This window comes from Pelodiscus sinensis, chromosome 2 (assembly GCF_049634645.1).
Source record: "Pelodiscus sinensis isolate JC-2024 chromosome 2, ASM4963464v1, whole genome shotgun sequence".
NCBI classification, from domain to species: Eukaryota; Metazoa; Chordata; order Testudines; family Trionychidae; genus Pelodiscus; species Pelodiscus sinensis.
The window spans coordinates 13,774,370-13,798,870 of record NC_134712.1 but is presented as its reverse complement, the minus strand read 5'-3'; the positions used below and the strand labels follow the sequence as shown (position 1 = coordinate 13,798,870).

General features: G+C 44.2%; 1 protein-coding gene across 2 annotated transcripts in view; it reads left to right on the top strand.

The window, feature by feature from the left end:
• The window catches only part of TG (thyroglobulin), a 189,032-nt gene that overhangs the window by 14,794 nt on the left and 149,737 nt on the right, over nt 1-24,501 (top strand). For both annotated transcript variants that reach the window (XM_075920103.1, XM_075920102.1), the window contains 10 exons: nt 1,677-1,820; nt 3,589-3,774; nt 7,020-8,084; nt 9,081-9,668; nt 10,991-11,233; nt 11,640-11,777; nt 13,720-13,797; nt 18,569-18,681; nt 20,486-20,597; nt 23,455-23,655. In XM_075920103.1, coding sequence (XP_075776218.1) covers nt 1,677-1,820; nt 3,589-3,774; nt 7,020-8,084; nt 9,081-9,668; nt 10,991-11,233; nt 11,640-11,777; nt 13,720-13,797; nt 18,569-18,681; nt 20,486-20,597; nt 23,455-23,655 — 2,868 coding nt within the window. The remainder of the gene's footprint in view (nt 1-1,676; nt 1,821-3,588; nt 3,775-7,019; nt 8,085-9,080; nt 9,669-10,990; nt 11,234-11,639; nt 11,778-13,719; nt 13,798-18,568; nt 18,682-20,485; nt 20,598-23,454; nt 23,656-24,501) is intronic.

Sequence of the window (24,501 nt, the reverse complement as noted above, 5' to 3'; positions counted from 1 at the left end):
TGATCAACTGTTCTCTCTTTCCAGTGAAGTATGGCAAGGCATAATCAGCTTGATCTTCAGCATGGGCATCTGGTATGCGAGGCAAACCGCCAGGCATTGCCCCACCCACACTCCGCTCCCCAGAACATCTTCTGTAGGGGGTCAGAGTGTTGCTGCCCCCAGCACTCGCCCTCCCGGTGCTCTGGGGCTGGAGAGGCTGGGCCGTACCACATGGCATGCCCTCCTCCCTTCCCTGGAGCTCCAGGGCTGGACAGGCTGAGCTGGGCTACATGGTGCACCCTCCTCCTTCCCACTGTGCTCCGGGGCTTGAGAGGCTGGGCTGGGCCATGTGGTGTGCCCTCCTCCCCCACCCTCCACTGTCCCCGAAGCTGGTGTGCCCTCCTCTGGGGTTGGGGAGGCTGGGACCATGCTATGCGCCCTCTGCCCTCCTCCCTCCACAGGGCTAGGGAGGCTGGGGCAAGTGCATGTCCACCCCCTCTCCTCCTCTCCCCATGGTTGGGAGGGGGGCGCGCTGTCCTACCTCCCCGTCAGAGGCAGGGAAGGGGTGGGGCCTTAGCAGAAGGGATGGGGCTGGGGGCTTGCCTCCCCCAGCCCAGCCTTCGCCAGCCCCCCAGGATCTTCAACATGGGATACTGAGGTAAAATTATTAGACATTAGGGGAAAAGTTCATACTGTGTCATTAAACACTGGAGTAGGCTTCTAAAGGAGGTTGTGGAATCCCCATCACCTGTCAAGGATGGTCTAGATTTACTTGATCCTGCCTCAGGGTGGGATATGGACTACATGACCTCTGGAGGTTCCTCCCAGCCCTACATTTTTAGGATTCTTAGACTGTCCACTCACCTGTGTACTGTCAGAGCTTGCTTAGTCATCATAAACCAGCTCAACCCAGCCCCTGACAGTCTTAGGGCAGAGATCATGCAGCCCTTACGCATTTAGATAGGCACTTACTCACACACACAGTCTCCTTTTGGACAGTGGTTTTCAAACTTGTTTTTCCCCTCACAATTCAGTTGAAGAAAATAGTTGATGCCTGCAACCCCCCATAATTTGACTAACGTATGGACTCTGGGGTGGAGCTGAGGATGAGGGGACTCCAGCTTTGGGGAGGATCAGGGCTGGGGCAGGCGGGGCTTATCTTGAGTGGCTCCCAGTCAGCGGTGCAGCGAGGGTGCTAAGGCAGCTTCCTGGCACCGCAGACCATGCTGTGCCCCCGCAGCAGGTTCTAGCCAATGGGAGTGCAAAGCTAATGCTCAGGGCGGAGGCAGTATGCAGAGCCCTTTGTGCTCCCCCCCACTCCCCGAACCTAGGGGCTGGGCCTGCTGCTGGCTGCTTTTGGGGCACAGCGCAGTCTGCAGTGCCAGGACAGGCAGGAAACTTGCTATAGCACCCTCACCAATCGATCCCCCTGCAGCAACGAGACCCAATGCCTGACATTCCGCAACCCAGTACTGGGTCATGACCCATCTTTTGAAAACTGGTTCTTTAGGTCCATGGAACTACTTGTGTGAGCAAATGCCCATCATCTAACCTCACAGTTCAAGTCATGGAGGAGTTGGGGTTTGGCTGGCAGGAAGCGCCCATTTCTGTCACCTCTCAGATGTGTATGGATGGCAGATGAAGCCTCTCTCTCTCTCAAATGCCACTGTGGGCTGAAAAGCTCTCTTCTCTCACAGGCTTGGAATTGCTGCTTGAGGAAGTTTATGATACAGTTTTCACCACGTTGCAACCTGCCCACACGTTTACTGAGACCAGCCTCTATCGGATTCTGCAGAGACGGTTTCTGGGGGTGCAGCTAGCAACCTCTGGCAGGTTCAGATGTAAGTACAGGTTGCACCTCTAAAATCTGGGGTTCTCTGGTCTGGCAACATCCGTGGTCCGGCATGACCATGGATGTTCCAGGGCCAGAGAGTCTCGGCTCACTATAGGGGGTGAGAGACCAGGAACTGGTGCACAGCTCAGCAGGGCTGTGAGCGGGAGCCGGGCTGTGGCTCAGCTGGGCTGCAAAGTGGGGGAGCAGGGAGCTGGCGTGTGGCTTAGCTGAGGTATGAGAGAGGGCGCACGGTGTGCAGCTGGCTTGCAAGGAGAGCTTGGAAGCTGGGAGAGGGGTATCTGGGGAGGGGTCCTGAAATGGCCTCCCCTGGTCCGGAAAAGTCCTTCATCTGGGCTCAGTCAGGTTCCGTGGGTGCCAGACCCAAGGAGGTTCAACCTGGAGCACTGGACTGGAGTCCTATGGGTGATGCAAGAATTCTGGTATGCAAATACCCTTGCCATGCTCTTGGCTGGCACACTGGGGACTGAAGCAGGAGCCTCCAGAGCTAAAAGCCACAAGCTGCTACAACTTGCAATAAAGAGCTGGCCCCCTTTCACTGGGGCTCTGCACACCAGGCGTAGTGGGGGAGTAAGGAAAGCCTGAATACTGAAGTAGGGACAGTCAGGTGTTCCTTCAGCTACATGGAAATCATTGGTCTTTCATGTTTTCAGGGGTAGCTGATCACTCTTGGGGTCAGGAAGGAATTTCCCCCTGCCTCTCCCATGGATAGCACTGAGAAATAGACCCTGACTGCATATATTCAGACAATACAGTTGTCTTCCATGAACCAAGCTCAGACTCTCAGTGCCTCTTCCACTGTAACAGCCACTAGAGTTGGTGTCCAACATGGTAGCCATTAGCCACGGGTGGCTGTTTGGCCCATTGAGTGTGGCTAGTTGGCTCACCAAATTATTTACATTTTCAGAATAATGTGGTTTGTTCACTATAGTAGTAACCGCTATAGTGGCTGCTGCTTCAGAACTGGTTGGACACCGTGGCACTCGAGGGAGGCTTCATCACATGTGCTAAGATAGTACCAGTGCTAAGGTGAGACTGTGAGAGCATGACTCACATTGCCTTTGCCTGTGCTATACCCATTGCATGGACAAAGAGAGACTTTTCCATTGTCTGTCCACTTGGCACCATTCATTGCCACTAAATCCACTTAAAAAGAGCAAGCGCTTAGGTAGGCCTGAATCCTGGTCCGTTGAATGAGAAATGACTGCTTTGAAATTGCGCAACAGCTCTGCATGGCTGAAAAGCATGTTGATGTTTTAATCTCTATGGTTTATATTGAGGAGTGAATTCTCACCCTAAAAAAACCCTGAGCTTTTGGGACTGTCCCTGAAAAATCATCAGTTAGTTATTCAGATATCAGAGGGGTAGCCGTGTTAGTCTGGATTTACAAAAGTGACAAGGAGTCCTGTAGCACCTTATAGACTAACAGATGTATTGGAGCATAAGCTACTCTCTCGGTATTCACATCTCCAGATCAGCTGGTAGAAGTGGGCCTCATCCTCCCTAATTGAATTAACCTCGTTATCTTTAGCCTGATTCTGGCCTGCATATTTATACCTGCCTCTGGATATTTACACTACATGCATCAGACGTAGTGGGTCTTTGCTCATTAAAGCTTATGCTCCAATACATCTGTTAGTCTATAAGGTGCCACAGGACTCCTTGTAGTTATTCAGAGCAGACTGAACCAGGCCTGACTGAAGATTTGCTCCAATACTGAACAGGTTTCCTCCTACCCAGCAACATTTCTCTTCCAGGCCCCTCTAAATGCGAGGTTGAGAGGTCTGCAGCCATGCGGTTCAGACAGGCTTATAGCCCATCTTGTGAAGATAACGGGAACTATGCACCAGTGCAGTGCGAGCAGGGAGGGTCATGCTGGTGCGTGGACCTTAAGGGGCAGGAGCTCCAAGGAACAAGGAGGCACGGGCAGCTCCCATTTTGTGGTACGTATTGAAGCAGTAGAGTAATCAATTCCTGGTGCTCATTTTCACATCAGATGCACAAACACACATTTTCTGTCCTTCCCAATCCTTCTGGTAGATCCATGTTTTGGGGGCAAAATACCAGCTATGGTCAAAATCTCCTGCCTTCTTCTATTGTGTCTCTACCCCCTTTCTCACCTCTGGCCCCACAGCTACACAATATCCTGCCCTGTGAGAAAACAGGAGCAGCTCCAGACAGACATCAAGTCCAGTCCAGCCAGCTTGGTGATGATCCTCTAATCAGACCTCACTTCAACCCCCCTCTTTTATAGCCTGTATCCAGTGGGAGTGTTCCCAAAGTAAAAGGTGTGGTGCCAGATCTCTTGGCAGCTTTGGCAACCCCAGGCATTCAGAAATCGTGAATCTGGTGCTGAAAAACCATTAGATTTTAAAAGCAAGACATGGTGGGTTCCTTTTATTTGCCCTTCTGATTTTGGTGCCTTCCAAGGTCACATTTTCAAGCATTTCTCCCTAATTATGACAGCTAGAAAGTTATATTTGTTTTAAAATAGAAATTGAGATTCCAAGAGCTGGCACTTGAAGAAAAAATGCCCAATTTGTGACACAATTGCAAGCGTTAGTTGATTCTGCACTTGTGGCTTAACCCTCTTTTTCTATTTTGATGCCTGGAGGGGGAGCACTGGTTCTGAGGTCTCTCTCTCTCACTATTTTTTCCCCATCTCTGTCCCTGTGTTACTTGGCCATCATGGCTACCAAATCCCATAAAAGCAAAGAGGAGCGGGGAGGTGTTTGAGCTGCCATGTAATTAAACGAAGGAGATTTCATTAAGGAAAGAATACATCAAGACAGAGCCCACAATGGAAGATGACAGCAGAACGTGTCAAAGGGGTCAGATGGGGGCAGTGAAGGATTTGTTTAAAACCCGTTAGTCTGGAGAGAAATGCCAAAAATTCAGGTTTATGCTGGAGGGTTGGGGCTCCAAAGCTTAATGCAGGGAGCCTTCGGCAAAGTTAATTTGTCTGTCTACTAGACGTAGTCATGCCATGGAGCTAACGAAACAATCTGTTCTGGGGGTTCACACATGATCCAGAATCACCATAGGCTTTAGGCAAAGATGGGATTACTGTAAAATGAAAACGTTTGCACGCCTTCAAGGCTCATGAGCAAGGGGATTGCAAGAGAGCCTCTGAGCGGCCTCTTTGTCTGTCAGGGCTGGTTGTTTTCTCTCTGCTCCTTTGAGATCTTCTGATGGGCTCTTGTGATATAACTTGAAACTGCTTGAAACTCAGCTCCGTGGCTTTTATTGGCAGACTCAGGAAATCTAAGCAGAGAAATTGGAAGTTCTACTAACTAATCACTGAAAAGGAATTTTCACAGTGTTGTATTCTTAGGGAGTCTCTGTTCTAGAAGCTATGTGCAATACAATCCTCACATTATTTTTTAAAAACTACCACTTTCTGCTATTGCAGTAGTGCTTTGTAAAGCAAACTGTCTTCTCGTTACATGCTGGTGTGATTTGCGTCAGTGGGGGCAGGGGAGAACAATTAAGAAGCATGCATTTGTTTCTTATTGACCTTTCTGGAGAATGAATTTGTGTGGGTCAAAGGTGGGACCTATTTGATCCCTCCAGGGATGTCACGCGACAGAAAGACACATAGCTGACCCTCCACTAACAATAAGGAAGGGGAGAGCTACAAAAGGACAAGGGTCAACTAATTATGGGAGAGAATCCAAAAGCAGGAAGAAGAGTGCAGGCTAGTGGATGAATTCAAGGGAATCAGAAGGGGACACTAAGCACAGAGCCTCCATCAGTTGGTGGAATCCTAGGAGGTGGTGGGCAGATCGCAGCAGAGCTAACGGCCCATGCCTTCAGCTCAGCTGAGGACACATGACTTGGGGGACAACAAATGGAAAAAGATGAATGGGAGTAAGGGTCAAAAATTCAAAACAAGAGTCTGGCACAGGGACCTTGACCAGAGAATCTCAGGCAAGTTGCTGGACTGATAGCCTAAGGCTATGTCTAGACTACATCCCTCTTTCAAAAGAGGGATGTAAATTAGACCTATCGAAATTGCAAATGAAACCGGGATTTGAATTTCCCGTGCTTCATTTGCGTAATTGCGTCACGATGTTCTTTCGAAAAACGCTATTTCGAAAGTGAAACTGCTGTCTAGTTGCGGTTCTTTTGAAAAGAAAAGCCTGTGCAGGATCTTTCCAAAAAGGCTTTTCTTTTCGAAAGAACCGCGTCGAGACAGCAGTTTCACTTTCGAAATAGCGTTTTTCAAAAGAACGTCGTGACGCAATTACGCAAATGAAGCACGGGAAATTCAAATCCCGGCTTCATTTGCAATTTCGATATGTCTAATTTACATCCTTCTTTCAAAAGAGAGATGTAGTTTAGATGTACCCTAAGGGACTGAAATGTTTATCCACAGGACAGGTATGACATGGGTACGGTTAGTACAAGCTAACTTATCCCATCCTACCCATGTGCCCAAACCTGCCCTAGAAACTAGAGATGAAAGAATAGTTAATCTTTGTGCGGCCTCATCAACAGGCTACCATGAACATTAATGATGCCTGTGGGTTCTGGGATTCTGTGAGACCAGGGATTTTCACCAGCCCCAGGGGTTTCTGGAAATAATCATTTAATGTGACTTGGTTTTTCAGCTCCAAATGACTAATGACTTCACTGCCAGGGGAAGGAGTCGGGGTAGGGGAGAGAAATGGCACTGGAGAGTATGTAGAAGTACTTTAAAAGGGGTATGTCAGTACATAAGAATGGCCATACTGGGTCAGACCAAAGGTCCATCTAGCCCAGTATCCTGTCTGCCCACAGTGGCCTATGCCAGATGCCCCAGAGGGAGTGAACAGAAAAAAGTAATCAAGTGGTCCCTCTCCTCTCATCGATTTCTAGCCCCTGACAAACAGAGGCTAGGGATGCCATTCCTACCCATCCTGGCTAATAAGCATTGATGGACTGAACCTCCATAAATTTATCTAGTTCTTTTTTGAGCCCTGTTGAAGTCCTGGTCTTCACCAGTATTTCATCTTCTACCCCAGGATGGGCTGGGTCTGGCATATATAGACCTCCACCCAGATCCCTTCCATTCCTAGCAGCCTCTCAGAACATGGGTTAAGGAGTCATCTGCTGGGGGGTTATTCCCCCCCCCCCCCCGCCATGTGACCGTTCACACTATATCACAAATTCCAAAATATTTATCTCTTTGTTTTCCTGTGTTCAGGTGAAGAACGAGCATGTGCCTCAGTGAGACAGCAGGCTCTAACAAGGCTTTTTTATGGACCCGTTGGACACTTCAGTCAGCATAGTTTGTTCGACCCCTCAGATGTAAAGTCAGAGAAAACAGCCAGGTTTATGAGCTCTTGCCCTCCTTCTTTCAAGGAGTTGTTTGCAGACTCTGGGTTGCTATCTCCCATCACAGAAAAGCAGGATGACAGCCAGCTGTTCGCACTAGAAACCATCCTCAGTGATGCTATCAGAGGGATGTTTCCATCAAGACAATTAGCTCGAGTTGCCCTTCAGTTCACCATCAACCCAAAGCGTTTCCAAGAAAATCTGTTTGGAGGAAAGTTCTTGAAGAACCTGATCCAGTTTAACTTTACAGGAGCGCTCGGCACTAGAGGGAAATTCAGCATTGGCCAGTTTTTCCAGCAGGGAGGCGGGACGGGAATGGACATCGGAGGAGGTTTTGCAGAACTAGCAAAGGGGATGTCACTGGAAGCATCAAAGGAGAGATTCAATTTGAGTCAACCTCTTGTGGACAGCTTTGGCCGCACAGTTAGTTTACAGGACAACCAGAAGGGGGTGGAATTTCTTGCTTCTGTTCTGGAACTTCCAGAGTTTTTTGCCTTTCTACAACATGTTATTTCTGTCCCTGAAAACATCGCTGAAGATTTAGGTGAGGTGGTAAAAATAGCTTTCAAGTCCCAAGACTGCACTGAGCAGCCCATGGATTTGTTTGTTCCGACATGCACCAAGGAGGGGAGGTATGAGGAAATTCAGTGCTATGCAGGCACGTGCTGGTGTGTGGACTCGCGAGGTAAGGAGGTCCGAGGCTCAAGAGTGTTAGGCAAACGTCCAAGGTGTCCCACTGCGTGTGAGAAGCAAAGGGAAAGTCTCCAAAGATTGAAACAAAGACAACCTGCAGGGTCCGACCTGTTTATTCCGTCTTGTACTGAGGAAGGAAACTTCCTGCCAGTCCAGTGTCATGGAACTAATTGCATCTGTGTTGATTTAGAGGGCAGGGTGATTCCAGGAAGTTCAAGAAAAGCTGGAGAGCCCATGCAGTGTAAGTCTGGATAAGGCTGCTGTACAAATGTTTATTTTTTGTGTTGCTGATCATGCTGCTGCTTCCCTTGTTTGATACTGGAAATGTGTGGACTGCACCACTGGCCCATGCTGGAAAGGAAATCAGACCTGGACCAGTGTGTGATCATGTAGCTCTCTAATGATTGAGGATCACAGAGAATATACCCTGGAATACTCCTAGAGATAAGGAAGAGTCTCTCTTAGCTCAAGTGGGCATAGGGCCTGCATATTCAGAGCAGAAGGATGTGAGCTCTATCCTTGTTAATGAGCACATCCCTGTGTTGTGTCCCCTCTGATACCCTTATATCAGTGCAAATGGTATAGCTAGTGGTATACCCAATGAGACCATGCTGTTGATGCATCACGCTCTTCTGTCTGACTCTAGAATGGTTTGTCTTTTGGTAGGGTGGAAAGCTGTTTTTTTGGGGGGTGAGGGGAAACAAAATAATCCATGCAGTAGTCATTCATCCTCCTTGGGCAGACCCCAAGCTCTTCTGAGCTAAATCCATGAGTTTCCATTATTTGAGCTACAGGACAACCCGTAGCTATAGGAGCCACACTAACTTATTGTGTGTACCAGACACTACAGGGGGACAAAGACCAAAGCCCCCAATGTGGTCCCACAGTCAATTGAGAATATTGAGGCCGAAACATAGTTGTTTTAGTTTGTTGTTGTTAATCTCTCATATAACATTTTACATTATCATAAATAAAGTTGATTACGTTTTCTAATGACTTAAGTATGACACTGGGCATAGAGTTGTAAAATGTCATAACAGCTGGTTCTGGGTAAAAACGTCAAGTTTTAATAATCGAATAAATAATAACAATTGTTCCGAAACAGTTATACTAGTCAATAGCAACAATAAGCAATTTCTCTGGATGTGTTTGCACAGTAACCAAGCTCAGGTCAGCTTGCATCACATTCCTATGGTGCATTCCTGAGATTGCTGAATGTATATTTTCCTTACCCTAGGTCCGAGTGCTTGCCAAATAACTGCTGCTCAGGTTTTTCTGAAGACAGTGCAGCTACTATTGTCAGACCCAAGTGTGTTGCCTCCGCTATCCAGTGTTTACATCCCACAGTGCAGCACCGATGGTAACTGGAGACAGGTGCAATGCAATGGCCCCCCTGAGCAAGCCTTTGAATGGTACCAAAGATGGATCACCCAGAATAATGAAGGCAAAACTCTGCCTGTTGTTGACCTGTTGAACATACTACTTGAATATAAAGAGTCATCTTCCAAAGGCTTTGCAGCTTTTATTAAAGGCTTGTATGCGGCTGGCCACCAGAATGTCTTTCCAACCTTGGCCGAGTATTCTTCTTTTGATGCTCTTCCCCCTTCAGTGCTGGAAGGCAATGTGACCACTGTGCCAGAGAACATTTTATTGGATCCATATACATTCTGGCAGCTTCTGCATGGTCAGCTCACCCACTACCCAGGTTCCTACACTGATTTCAGTGCCCTTTTAGGCCACTTTGAGCTGCGCAGCTGTTGGTGTGTTGATCGTGAGGGAGAAGAACTGCAAGGAACGAAGGCTGAGGTGAACAAGATCCCAGCTTGTAAGTAATGTGTCAGAGGTTCTCGTTCTTTCTTTACTCCAGTAAGAAAAAATCATTTAGAGAACTACCAAGTAGAAGGTTATCAGACTCAGAAGAAGAATCACTTCTATCACAATAACGGCTAGCTTTCTGGAATTTGAACAGAATGAAAACACAGATAAGGGGAAGGGGTTGAGAAAGCACAGATGAGTCTTATGGAGGTAATAAATGCAGGTTTTGACAGTGCAGTTCATGTATGTTAATGATAAAATGAAAGCAAAATAAAGTAAGAGGAATTTTATTGACCATTCTTAATGTTTTCTTGCCATAAGCCCTAATTCAGAAAAACAGCCCTCTTTAGGAAAGCACATAAGCATGTTCTTATGTCTCTTTGAGGTCAATAGGACTTAAGCAGTGATAAACATGTGCTTGACTTCAAACTGTTTTCCTGCGTTAGAGCTCTAGTTAGCATGGTAAAGTCAGATGCTACAGCAACAGGGACCATGAAAGTACCTAGATAGATGGGTTGGATTTTCCAAAGCACACAGCAGTGGCCTAACCCTGCTCCCATCAACTCACTGGCGAAATTCCCATGGAAGTCAGTGGGAGAAGAGAGAAGTGAACACTGAATGCTTTTGAAAATCCCACCTGTATATCATGTTGCCACCAATGCAATGAAGTGCTGCACTGCATCACTTGGGTAGATGAGCTGTGATATGGGCACTAGAATCACCATCTTAGTTCTTCACCTGGGTGGAGAGAGAATAATGGGTGGAAAATTTCCTATCGGGGGAAAGAGGCCATGAAAATTCAGCTACAGGTTTGGGGTGGGAGAGGCAGGACTGGAAGAAGGGCGATATTAGATTAACGCAGCAATACAGTGCAGGGAAACTGGTACACAGGCGGTTCGCAATAAATGAGTTAAAGCCAAAGCTTTGGAAATGACAAGCCATAAGCCTATCTTCACCCTGGAAACCTTGCTTGTATGTTGCATCCTTTCTCCCAACCTTTGTTTTAGCTGACTGAAAGCTCTTCAAGGCAGGGATTGAGCATTTCTGTCTATGTGGAGCCTAGCACATTCTGTAATACAAAAAAGAAAATTAATAAATAACTTTTACCAGACACTTTCTTCCTTCCTTCCTTCCTTCCTTCCGTGTGTGTGTGTGTGTGTGTGTGTGTGTGTGTGTGTGTGTGTGTACATAAAAGATTTTTCTTTTCAAATTAAAATAAACATAATAAAAAACAAGAAGAAATGCTAGTAAGTAAGTGACTAAGATGAATATGCTAATCTTTACTGGAATAAGATAAGAGTTACTAAAACAACCCCTGTGTTGTACATGCAGGCCCTGGTGCATGTGAAAGGATAAAGAAGGAAGCAATGCAGTTCATTGATGAAGCAGAACAGCTCATCCTAGCTTCTAATGAGACCCACATTCCTATGGGAGAGAGCTTTTTAATGGCAAAAGGACTTCGATTAACAGACAACGATCTTCTTCATTTTGCGGAGACCTTTCGATCAGGGCTCACGTTCTCTGAAAAGCTGTTGGCAGGAAGCGACTATGCAATCCACCTGGCAGCGCAATCAAGTAGGTTGGGAGGAGAAAAAGTTGGTAAAATTGATAGAAATGTAAACCTTTGGAGAATGGGGTCTTTACTTAAAGGGGAGCAATGCATAAACTAGCTCAAACCATTGTCTTTATGTACTGGAGCTGTATAGACCAACGTAACCATTGCTGAAAATGCATGTAAATCCATCGGAGTTAGTGAAGCTGCAGTTGCCTCCATCAGCACTGAGTTTGACCCTTTTTCTTATGTAACACAGTGGGTGACATTAGAATCTGGGCATTTCCCATTCCTTAAATTTCCTAGTGTATTTGTAGTATTTCTTCTCCTAAATAAAGGGAGGAGAGTAGGTGTCAATTATGTACATGTTTAAATAGCATCCATTTGAGGACCACATCCATAATATCCTGGTTTGTTTATTTTTTATAGCCTTGCATTTCTACTGGAGGAGTCACTTTATCTCAAGAGGTTCTCCTGGACAAGCTACGCTCTTGGGGTTTCATCCTTACATTCCCCAGTGTGATGGTCTAGGGAACTGGGAACCAGTCCAGTGCTACGAGAGTACAGGTGAGGGATCACTTGTAGAATGCAGCTTCGTGTTGAGTTGGGATGACAAAAGGCAGGTCAGACTGAGAATAATAAAACAAAATTAGAAAAAAATATCATCACAAGTTATTTCTTAACCAAAAAGATATTGGCCACATGTTATCTACTATATATTTTAGAGTTTGTCTGTCTGTTTCATCAAGAGCTCTTCCTAAATGGTAAGAGCGAGGACCACCAAATTCAGTATGCGGCTTCCTCTCATCATCACTTAAAGCGACGAAAGGGTTTGGTTGTGCTAGAAAAACGAGATGTTGCTAGAATGGGATTGCGTCTCATAAAATCAAATAGAAAAGAAACAGAATTACCAGAAAAAGTACAGTCCTCAGAATTGACATTACTGAGTGAATGTTGAAAGAGACTGAACCAAGACGAGCCAGAAAAATAGGATGAACCTGGAATAGGATTGCCTCTCAATAAACTTTACAAAAAAGAGAGAAAACTGAGAAATTTGGATCAGTGCTCTCTTTTTGGCACTATGCCGGGTAAATCTGCTAGTATTAAATATATACTAGCAGTGCTTTTTTTGTGACAGTATTTTCCGGTACCGGCACCTCTAGATGCAGTACTGGCACCTCCAGTCAGAGCTCAACAACTTTTCCCCTGGAGTATCAGCACCCCCCCCCCTTTTTTTTAATAACCAAAATAGCACTATACACTAGTATCTGTATTGCCAGGGGGAGAGACTAGATACACCATGAAGATATTTGGCCAAATTCTGCCCTTCTGGCTCTCCTTTGTGAGAATTCATGGATAGCTAGCATAAAGCTGGCATATTGTTTTTTTTTTACCCACAATCCTCCTGGTGTAGAGAGCATTCCTGGGGTCCAGCTGTGGCAAGGCAATGAGGAGGTCTGCTTTGCCTGAAGTAATTTAGAACAGTCTTTAGGCTCATCTAAATTATACCAGCTGGTCTTACATTCCCCTTTCCCTCTGACATTGGGCCCTTTTTTGACTGCAGGTTGGCCAGACCTAGTGTTATATCTTTGTACTGCAACAACAGAAATATTATTCTGAACTTGTTAGAATATTAATTTTTAAATTAATTTTCTTATAAACATTACAGATCATCGGTCATATTCTCACCTGACTTATTACCCTCTCGTATTTCAAGAGATTCCAGTAAAATCTTGTGGGTTATCTCTCTAGGTCAAACTGAGCCCAACCTCTTCATGCACTGATCACACATGAGTTTAGCTACATAAAATGTGCTAGTTCGTATAAAAGAAGAAATACCCTGAATCTTCGGCTAATGTACAAACAAGAACCTTGATGCAGAAATTAGGAAGTTTGGGGTTTTTTTTCTTGTCAAAATGGCAAACTGCACCAGAATTTTTTTTTTCAATTAAACATTTTGTTCAACACACCTATTATTTTTTCAGGTTTTATTTAGTTTAATTTTGGGGTCTTTTTATTCTTTAAAAAATAGTTTAGCTACATTTTTAGAAACAAAATGTTTTTGAATCAAAACATTTCATTTAAAAATGTTGACACTAAATATTTCAACTTTTTTATAGCAAACATTCATCTGTTTTCACAAAACTATCAGCTAAATTAGTCCAAAATTCACAAATAATATTGGTGCACCGTAAAACTGTGGAGCGTGTGTGTGTGTGTGTGTGTGTGGTGCACCGTAAAACTGTGGAGCGTGTGTGTGTGTGTGTGTGTGTGTGTGTGTGTGACTCATCTATTCAGCCAAAACATTCATCCAGCTCTACTCTTCACTAATCTGGGTAACAGAATTAGCCATTATATTGTTTTCATGGTGATCCTGCCATACGGATTGTGTTCAGCATTTCAGCCAGCAACAACCAAATCCTCCTGTGATTCACATTGGCATTTGATAACAAAGGAAAGAAACATACATTTTTTTCCTAACATAAGGCTGCTGTTGTTTATTGCCTAGGTCACTGTTGGTGTGTGGATGAAAGGGGACGCTACATTACAGATTCTCTGATCGTACGTTCAGCACAGCTCCCGGAATGTAAGTTAACCTTTTCTTCCTGTGACCCTTCCTATTCTTAGTTAACACGTGTGTGTGGGGGGGAAAGGGGGCAGTATATAAAGCTTTTATTGAGATTTTTTTAATAAATAGCATGTAGCATAACACAAGAGTTTTTTAAACCTTCATAAAGAAAGGAATGGGAAGAAAAAAATTTTGTTTTGTAGCTGGACAAACTCTGTGCGTCTTTATCAAATAACTGGCAAGCTTTTTAGAACATAAAAACAGCCACATAATGGTTCATGGCAATGAGTTCCACAGATTAATTGTGCATTGTGGGAAAAAGTACTTTCTCTTATTTGTATTAAACCCACTGCCTATTAATGTTATTGGGGGAGCCCTAGTTTTTGTATGGTATGAAAGGATAAATAACACTTGTTTCCATACCATTCATGATTATATAGCTCTCCATTATATCCGCTCCTTCTAAGTTGAACAGCCCTAATGTTTATTTTGTCTCTTTGTAGAGAAGCTTTTCTATACCCTTGATCATTTTTGTTGCCCTTCTTGGAACATTTTTCAGTTCTTCTGTTTCTCTTTTGAGTTGGGGTGGCCAGAACTGGTCACAGTATTCCAAGTGTTGGGTGCATTGTGGATTGATATAGTAGCAGTGTTATCATTTCTGTCTTGTTTCTATCCTTTTCCTAATAGTTCTGAACATTCTGTTAGCCCTTGTGATCAATGCTGTGCTGAATGGAAGTTTTCAAAGAATTATCCTTGGTGACTCCCACATTACTTGCTTGGACTTAGTTGTCCTGAATAATTTTGTATCATCTGCAAACTTTGCTGCTTCACTTCTCACCCCCTTTTCCAGATCATGAAGGAGTTTGTTGAACAGCGCAGGTCCTACTATAGATCTGTAGGGGATCCCATGGTGAAAACTGACCAGTTCTTTCTACCCATTGTTTCTTGTCTTTCAACCATCGCTGATACTTGATAATTGAGGTTACTTTCCTTTTGACTCCCTGGCTATGCAGTTTCCTTAAGAGCCTTTGGGAGGGATCTTGTCAAAGATGTTCTGAAACTTCCAAGTCACTGTTGTAACTTGGGGCAGGGTCTGAAGTGCAGCTGCTCATGGCAGCTATGAGGTAACCGTCACCTGGCAGATTTGAACCTGGGACCTCAGGAGCTCAGTGTGGGAACTTCTACCGCTTGAGCTAAAAGCCAGCTGGTTCTCAGCTTAGGCTGTAGAGCTCACTCATTCTTATCTCTCACTGTAAGTGGTCTAAGTGACACTTCATGGGACAGTGAACCACACTAGGTGTGTGGGTTACACCAGCAGGGGCACAAAAAGGGGGTAAGATAGCATTGGGCCCAGCAGCATCAGCTGGAGTCCATCATGGGCATAGTTTTCAGGCAGCGTTGCCCTTCCTTACAGTGGGGAGGAATGTTGGGCGCTGCTTCTTTAGCTGGACACCACCATTTTGGGTCCTGGTTGGCTTCTCTTTTACATCTAGATGTGCTGGGTGCTCTATATGGTCCCCATAATGTTTTCTGTGTAACGCTGAGTGCCTGTGGGGAGGGTGCAGGGCAACAGGAGCAGAGAGGGTCCGGGGGAAAAGAGGTGATGTGTGGGGAAGAGGCAGTGAGAGGTGGGGGAAGAGCTGGGGATAGAGGAATGGGGCAGGAGGATGTGGGAGTGGGGGAGGCAGAGGAGGAGATGTGGCAGGAGAATGTGGAGAAGGGAGATGGGATGGGGAAGAGAAGGGGACAGGAGAATGGAGAGAATGTGACCCCCACATTCAGTGTCTCCTCAGCAGGAGAAGCAGCTGGGCTCACTCACTAAACTGGCCCAACACCCCAGCACTGGGTGCCCAAATACAGTGGGTACCCTGCCACAGATACCCCTCCAGTGCCCTCCAAATATCCTCTAGCACCCCCCAAATACTGTCTCCAGGTCCTCAACCCTTTCCAGCAAATCCCGTTTAAAAGTCTCAGAGTAGCCGCATTTTAGTCTAAGGTGCTACAGGACCATTGTTGTTTTCAAAAAACGTTTATTCAGAAACTTGAAATGTGGTAACCCTTTGGCAACCGTTTGCACAGCTGAGGATTCTTGAACAGGCAGGATTGAAAACACCCTTCCAGCAGCTGCCTACTCCCAGTGCCTGGGCTGGGCACTGGGTTTGTGTGTTGTGATCACAAGCGCAGCAGCCATGGGGATGGGGCAGGGTGGCAAGGAATGGTTCTGCTCTGCATGCAGAGAGTATGGGAAGAGTGACCCCGCTGCAATGCTCTTCCCCTGCCCTCTCACTGCCTCTTCCCCACACCTCACCTCTCCTGTGACCAGGCTGCTGAGAGGCAGCTGCCCAATGGGGGTGAGTACTCCAGGGAGCACGTTGGGGAGCATCTCATGGCAGCCAGTCCCTCTGGGCAAAGGCTGGCTCCAGAGTGTGTGTCTAGTGTCCAGGGTGCAGATTGGAGCTGTACCACCAGCCTAGTCTGGGGAGCACCCCTCTATGCAGAGACATCCTGGCTTAGGCAGCATGGCAAGGAGGTTTTCTGGCCAGTGCCCCAGCTCCCGCAGTGAGAAGACTTGGGCATGAGTGGACAGGGTGGCTCCCACCAGCTTCCTATCTGCCAGCTCCCGTCAGGAGGGGATAGTTTTCAAACTCTGGGGTGCATCCCCCTTGCGAGATTCACCGAACAGATTGAAAACCTCTGTGCTAAATGGAGAGGGGCACGTGACTTGACAGGCCTGCCCATGCGTTGCCTCGAGGGGGGACACATATAATTGCTTGCCATGGGTGCTAAAATGCTTAGTTATGGCTCTGATCCAGGTATACTTTTTCGACTGGATTACCTTTCTCCATATGCTCATTGACTCCTCCAAGAGTTCTAATAGGCTACAGCTACTCTGCTGTTTTTTGTGGAAGAGCATATGCAAATTGTGCTCACATTTGCATATCTTCTTCCGATAGACGGGGCCATTTGTTGGGAAAACCTCCTCTTTCGCAAGACCCCTTATTCCTCAAAAATCGAGGTTTACAGGGTCTTGCAAAAGAGCGTTTTTTTTTCCGACAAATGGCCCCATCTACACAGCGCTTTTTATCGGCAAAACCTCTTCCGCAAAAAGAGTCAGAAGAAGATATGCAAATGCGAGTGCGATTTGTGTATCTTCTTCCGCAAAAAAAGGCAGTGTAGCCATAGAGTGGTGAGGGTACGACATCCCCTTACATGAGGCAGACTGACTCTTCCCCAGCAAATTATTTTTATCTCTGTCTGATAATTTGGTTGTTTGCTAAAATTTCTACAAATTTGCTTGGTACTTAAGTTAGGCTCACTGGCCTGTAATTAATCAGGATCTCTTCTGTAGCCTTTTTTAAACATATGCAATATTTGACTTCTGCATTTACCCTTTTGTCTGATATGAATTAGGAATGAATTTATGCTGCCCCCTCCTCCCACTCCGGAAGTGTTCTATTTCATTCCCCAGAAACTAATTCTACAATTATCTGGACTAGAATGAATGTGTATTTCTGCCCTCTACTGCCTGGAGTCAGAACTGCTCCACTGAGCTTCAGAGGCCCTCTACTGCTAACATCAAAGAGCAATTCTTGCTCTGATGAAGCAAAGCATTTAAGCTTGTGTTTACCTTTACTCACATGAGTAGATACTTGACGTCAGTGGAACTTGTCACATATTTAAAGATAAGCAGATACTTAAGTGCTTTGCTAAACCGTGTTTGTAACTCAAATGGAAGAGGCAAAAGCTTTTGGAGTTAAAGTGTCTGAGTTCTCTCCCTGCTCCTATGCTGACCTGCAGGTGGCATAGTGTATAGTAATAGGAGTGAAAACAAATCCATGATCCCTTTTGCATCTGAGATGCATTCCTTTTCTGTAGGACTTCTCAGAGTCTGTCAGTGTTCAGGACCATTTTACTTTTCCCACTTCTAAACTAACTGAAACTCATTTGGTCTTTCCATATTGCATGTCTGATAGTACTGAGTTTCCTGCCAAGTTAACATAAGATTTTAAAAACATGGATTTTTTTTTTATGATCACATTTAATGTCATTTAGTTCCTCGGTCAACTCCAAGACGTGTGTGTCGGTTCTGATTTTCTTTAAACAGGTGCCAGCAGAGATTATTGGACTATATTCATGGTGGGGCTAACCCTTCAGATGTCTCAGAGCGGCAGCCATGTTAGTCTGTAACTTTAAAAACAACAAGTAATCCTATGGCACCTTTGAGACTAACCAGAATATATAGAATCATGCACTTTCATGATTAAACCCACTTCATCAGATGAATTAAAGTGAAAATAACAGAAACCAAGATATAAAAGCAGAAAACGTGCCTGTCAATTGTAGGGCCTGTGTTAATGAGGCTAATTAAACGGGCTGGGTGTGTCCCATACATAGCTTTTGATGTGGAAATGTAGATGTTAAAGACAGGAGAAATTGGCTTTGTAATGTACCAACCAGTAAATGTCTTTGTTCAAGCCTGTGTCAGATCTGTAGATGAATTCCAGTTCTGCAGACTCACTCTGTAATTGATTAGTGAAATCAGAAGTCCGTGAAGTTACTCTGGGGATGAATTTGTCCTGTTACTGCTTCATCCTTGTTTGTTTGTCCCATTTGCAGTTACAGGAGGCATGATTAGTACTTAACAAAGAATTCATACAGCAGCTGCTGGTCTGAGACCATGAGATGGTCCAAAGAAAACGTATATGATCTGAGACATTATCTTATTCCAAAAGGCACGAGGAGGTCAGATTTTCTGCTTTCATTCAGTCGTATGTTTTCTCTCTCAAAGGCCAGACATCATGTCAGCGATCTCGAGCCAATGCATTAATTTCCAGCTGGAAGCAGAGTGGATCAAAGCTCAGTGCTACTGCTGCAGACCTGTTCATCCCTTCCTGTCGTGAGGTAAATGAGTACAAATGGAGCATGTGGAGGGAAGGAGTAAACTGACTTTACCCCTCCTTGTTTATGCCATGGGAAGGTCATAGGCAATTGCAATTCTTGTGCTAAGGAGCCCTGGGATAGCCCCCTCTATAACCTAGGGGGGGGTTCACATTGCCCTTCAGGTGGAGCCTGGAGGTAGGACATTGAGCAGGGTTGGGCTCAAAGGAGAGGAGACATCCTCCTCCTTAAAGGGGATAGCTTAGTTTGCTCACAATCTACACAGGGAGCTGAGGAGGCAATAGTGTCTTCTGAGGTGCATTTTCTGGTGATGTTTTCACTGGGCAATGTGGCTTTACTCCAATGCAGGAGCATGCATATATGGTGCTATTCTGCTGACTGAATTTTAAGAGGAACTTTCCCAGGATTTCTTCCAATGGAAGGGAATAGATTTGGGCCTGAGAGACTGAAGTCAGTTGTATCCGTCCCCAGCACAAGCTCCATTGGGTTTCCTAGTTATGACATTGATTCAGATGGGGCTTTTAAGAGAAGGACAAGGGATGAAATGTGATTTTTTTTTTTAAACCCACATTGTTATAGGAATTCCATTTGAATTCTTTGTAAAGGTAAGTGCTGCTTCTCACAGGGCTCAGTTATCTCTGCTGGATCTGTGGGAGGGCTTAAGAGCAGCTTTTGCTTGATTTTTGTGGTTCATCTTGACACTGCTTTCTTACCTGAAACTGGAAGATGTTTTTAATTGAAAAGTCCCATTGGAAAAAAATTGAAGGGATAAAGGATTTCAGGAAACTGGGCAGATTTAGCAGGGAGACCATATGAACTGCAAACTATCCTGATGTGAAGGAAAAACAAGAATAATAATAATAAGAGGACAATATAGCTCCATCAGAAGCTTTTAAAGTGGAAACATGGATGAATTCCTAAAAGGATTGCAAAAGAATAGCACAAGCATATAGGAACAAAATCAGAAAGACACATAATGAGTTACCACTAGCAAGGAATATAAAATAGCAGTTCTCAACCAGGGATCAGCGCCTTCCCCACCCCAAGGCTGTGAGGCTGTTTTAGGGGACTGCAGAGCCCTGTACCACCCACACCCCGAGAAGTGGTGGAAGTGTGGGGTTGAAGCCTGGAGCTCCATGCCCCATTGCTCTTCATGGGACTAAGACATAAAACTGAAGAAATAATTGTACCATTTTACTCGAGACTGGTGAAGCTTCATCTGGAGTACTGTGTCCACTTACGGGTGCCACACTTTAAGAAAGATGTAACCATTTGGGGAGAGTCTGGAGAAGAGCGCAATGATGCCAGGTTTAAAAAACCTGACTTATGAGGAAAGCTGGCCATGATATATATTGAGTAAAAACCTGATAAAAGCTTTAACATATATTAAGGGCTATTATAAAGAAGTTGATGATCAATTGTTTTCCATGTCCACTGAAGGTAAGTCAAGAACCAATGAACTTAATTGGCAACAATGGAGATAGGTTAGCTATTAAGAAGAATTTTCCAACTATAAGGACAGTTAAGCTCTGGAATAGGCTTCCAAGGGAGGTTGTTGGAATCCCCACCATTGGAAGTTTTAAAGAATTGGTTGAACTATCACCTGTCAGGGGTGGTTTAGGTTTACTTGGTCCTGCCTCACAGCAAAGGGCTGGACTTGATGACCTCTTGAGGTCCCTTCTAGCCCTGCACTTCTATGATTCTATGATGAAGGCTTTCGAAATATGAGATCTGATGCTCACCGCATATTAACAGCCCCGTGTAAAGTACGTCACCCTACAGTGATGCTGTCATTGGTCCCTCGTAGACTGGAGAATATGCTGTGCTACAGAAATCGGACACAGAGGCTTGGTGTGTGGATCCCACCTCAGGAACCATAGTTCAACGCAGCAGCAAGGATTCAGATGGCAGCCCCCAATGTAAGTACTGGCCCTCACCAACTTGTGACTAAACCATTTTAAAACTCAACCGTGTATTGCCTCAGTCCAACAGGTACTCTGTTGTACAACTGGGTATTGAGAGGCCTGATTGTATTCCAGGGCCTGCCATTGACTTGGAGTATTCTCTTGATCAAATCAACCTCCCTAATCTTAGGGACTCAGTGGTTGTAAGTTGGCTTCAGTGGAGCTTTCCTGGTTTACATCAGCTAGAGGTCGGATACCTGGGTTATACAGTCCCATGGCTCATGCTGAGGTATAAAGTATGAGACAGTCTCTGAGTACCACTGAATTTTAAAATATCCTCCCCCAAAGGGTATAAAATAGCATATATACAAAATCACAGCGTGTACAGAATATCATCTATTTATACAGCAATCAGTGCAGAAAACTGCTGGCTCCAGTGAGATTTCACAGTTGGTACAGCACCCCCGAATTGTGCCTCGTATCTCAGTGAAATAGGGAGCAGGTCTGTCTGGACTTTTGGCGACCTTTTATGTTTTTAAAAGATAGGTGTGACTCAGTTCTGTTCGCCTGTGCCATTTAGGGCTTTCAGTACATTTAAAATACATTTTGATTGGTTTATTAAAAAAATTTGCAAGATGCCTTCAATATATCTTACTACTGGCTAAATAAATTATTACAAATAATATAACATGTGGCTTTTATGTTTGCAAATTGTCCACAAAAAAATGCAAAATCCTTGAATTTATTCTTTTTACTGAAATTGTTGGTGAGCCACTTCTGCTTTCAGGTTGCTCATAATCAGTGGATTGTGAATATATAGAATGGTACATATGCAAGAGTACAAGTTTATTTTCCAGTTCTGCAGGATCTTACATTCATGTCATTTTACATAGACAATCAGGCATCATGAGTAAGAGCCAGGCTGAACACTTTACCCCAAAATGGGATTGAGTTCATTGGAACTATTCATGCATGTATAGTTAGTTATATGTTCATAAGTGCAGGCACAATTGGGCACACAAAATTAGATTTTGTGTGTGTGATTGTTAATAAATCTTCTAACGAAACATTTTGTCAGAAAGTGCCAATTGTCAAAACCAAAGGAGTTCACAGGAAAGAATCAGGTTTGATGGAGCTCCGAATTCAAAATCAATCAGTCTGGGGAACAAAAGTTTGAAATTTGATTAAATATCCTGCTTCAGAATTTTCAAAATGAGAAATTAACTTTTTTGGTTCAACATTATTTTTTGTTTGATAATTTTAATTAATACTTAGGCTTGGCATAAAATAAAAAGTAAATTCTGTATAATTTTGATGAATAATATCAATATTTATTTCGAGCACATTTTTAATTAATCAAATCTTAATAGTTGTAGGAAAATCTGGAGGATGTGTGAGGCAATGAGAGGGCAGGCAATAATTATTTAATTACAGTAGATTTTGAGATTCAAAAATTTAAAGTTTGCATAACTATTAAAATGCAAATTAACATCATATGTCATACTGTATCTAACTCAAATAGCTTCTTAAGCACCTTTTTTTTTTTTCACTTTGCCAATCCGGAAATTTTCATTATTATTGATGGAAATATTTTTTCATAGGTTTGTGTTGTAAAATGAAATGTATGGTTATTGATATCTACCAATAAAAAGCGAAAATAAAAATAAAACACTTCGAAATTATTAACCTGAAACATTTCGATTTGACCCTAAAAAAGTCTGATTATTGGTTGGCAATTTTTGTCATTTTGTCTCCATTCAGGATGAAAATATTTTTAAAATCTTGAATATTTTCATGGCATAGGAAAATTGTCCCTACTCCACCTCACTCTATTAGTACAGTTTATTCACTAGAAGGTGAACACAGAAAGTGCTCAAGCACAGCTGAAGCAAAATTGTTTTAAATATGAACAAATATCAGTTTTATATTTCTACAAGATCCGCTCTATGAAGATTGAAGTAGTTTGCATATTAATGGTTCAAATAGGGATGTTCGATAGCATGTAATTGAATGGTCATGTAACCTCATGAAATTTTAGCCACTACATGACTATTCAATAGTCCACGGGGCAAGGGCAGCATCCAGTGCACTCTGGACCCACTCCCGGGGAACTCCCTGCTACCCACACTGCTGCCTCTCTATCAGAGGCAGCAGTGGGGGGCAGTAGCAGCCCCTGTCTGTGGGGGGTACGAGTTCCCCGTGGACAGAGACTGCTCTGGGATGTGGAACAGCTTCTGTCTGTGGGGAGCTCAGACCCTCCATGGACAGGGGCTGCTGCTGCGGAGCAGTCTCTGTCTACGGCAAGCCTGGACTCTATTAGAGGCAGCAGTATGGTGGGGGGAAGTGGCTCCTGCCTTTTCCCCCCCACCTTAAGAGGCAGCAAGGGGGGGGGAAGGTGGGTCTGCAGAGCTGCCACACAGAGAATTGGCTTGAAAGTTGTTGTCTTGCGCGTGTCGGCTCCCACTTGCCCCCCTTACCCTCCGTGCTGCTTCCTCTCTATTCCAACAGGCACTGGCTCCTGCCTCCCGCCCTTTGCTGCCTCTGATACAGAGGAAGCAAGGAAGGGAAATGTGTGTAAACCTAGGCTTATCGGTTAATCTACACGTTGACATCTCTAGGTTCAAAATTGTAGTATTTCAAGTAAAGTCCCGTCTGTATCTATATTGAAACTTAACTATGATTTCATGACCGCTTGTCCGTTATCATCCCTCTGTTTCCTTCAGTAATAGGCCCAAATTTGAAGGACCATTATGGTGAGATATAAAGTTTTGGACAATCACTGTACAGTACTGCTGTTATTTTCTCTCTAGGTGTTCAGAGTTTTTTGTTTTCTGCTTTTCTTCCCCTTGCAATCATTCTCTTGTCTTTAAAGGTCCTGGTTTCTGTAGTATTCTGAAGTCCCAAGTTAGCGTACGAGAAATTGGCGAAGGGTACGTTCCTCAGTGTGAAGGGGACAATGGGAACTTCTCATCAGTGCAGTGCAACCAGAATCAGGAAAGCTGTTGGTGTGTCTTTGAGAATGGAGAGGAGGTACCTGGGACACGAGTAAGAGGAGAAAGGCCAGCATGTGAAAGTGAGTTGTGGCTACAATCAAAATAACTTGTGCACAAAGTTCCGATCCAGAACAGGAATGCTTAGCTGAGTTGAGATTTAATGTTGCTTCTTAAGCCTATTATAGAGATTGATTTATTTATATATTTTGCAGCTCCAGCCAGTCTGGGCACATTTTCCGAACTTTCTTAAACTTTAGACAATTGCATTTGGTTGGGCAGAGAAGAGGCCCTTTGGATTCAGTGGCCAATCTTAGTTTAATGAAGAGTCAAGACAAATGAGTCAGTGCTACTAATCTAAGAACCACCCTAAATATTTTGCCCAAGACTTACAATTAAGCCCAGTTTGAGTCTGCCCCAACACTGAAAAAATAATTAACTGACTGAAAAAAAGTATATTTTTGCAATTCCAGCTTTTGGCCTTTGAGCAGGATGATGAAGTTAATGGGCCAAGACACATGTTCACAGAGTATTTCCTGCCTTGTCAAAGACACAAAGAACTAGAATTCTGCCAAGATTCCCAGCATAATTTCCAGTTCAGTGAGATTTGGATAGCCTCAATTTCCAATAACTGTTATGAATTCTCCATCATTGAATTGAAGCAAACAAATTAAACATTTTTTTCAATAATGTGGTCCAAATTGCAATGATAAATTCAGAGAAATTAGAGCTAGAAAAATATCTTCAAGGCCAGAATTATCCCCTAATGGTTATTCTTCTACATTTTGTTCTATTTGAACGCATATCCAATAAGGATTGCACTGAAGTATTTCAACTCAGGTTGCTGCAATATTTGTGAGTCACATGGATGAATCCTTTAGGAATTTGGAAGCTAATATACTCCTCATTACATTCCTACAGAATGCTCT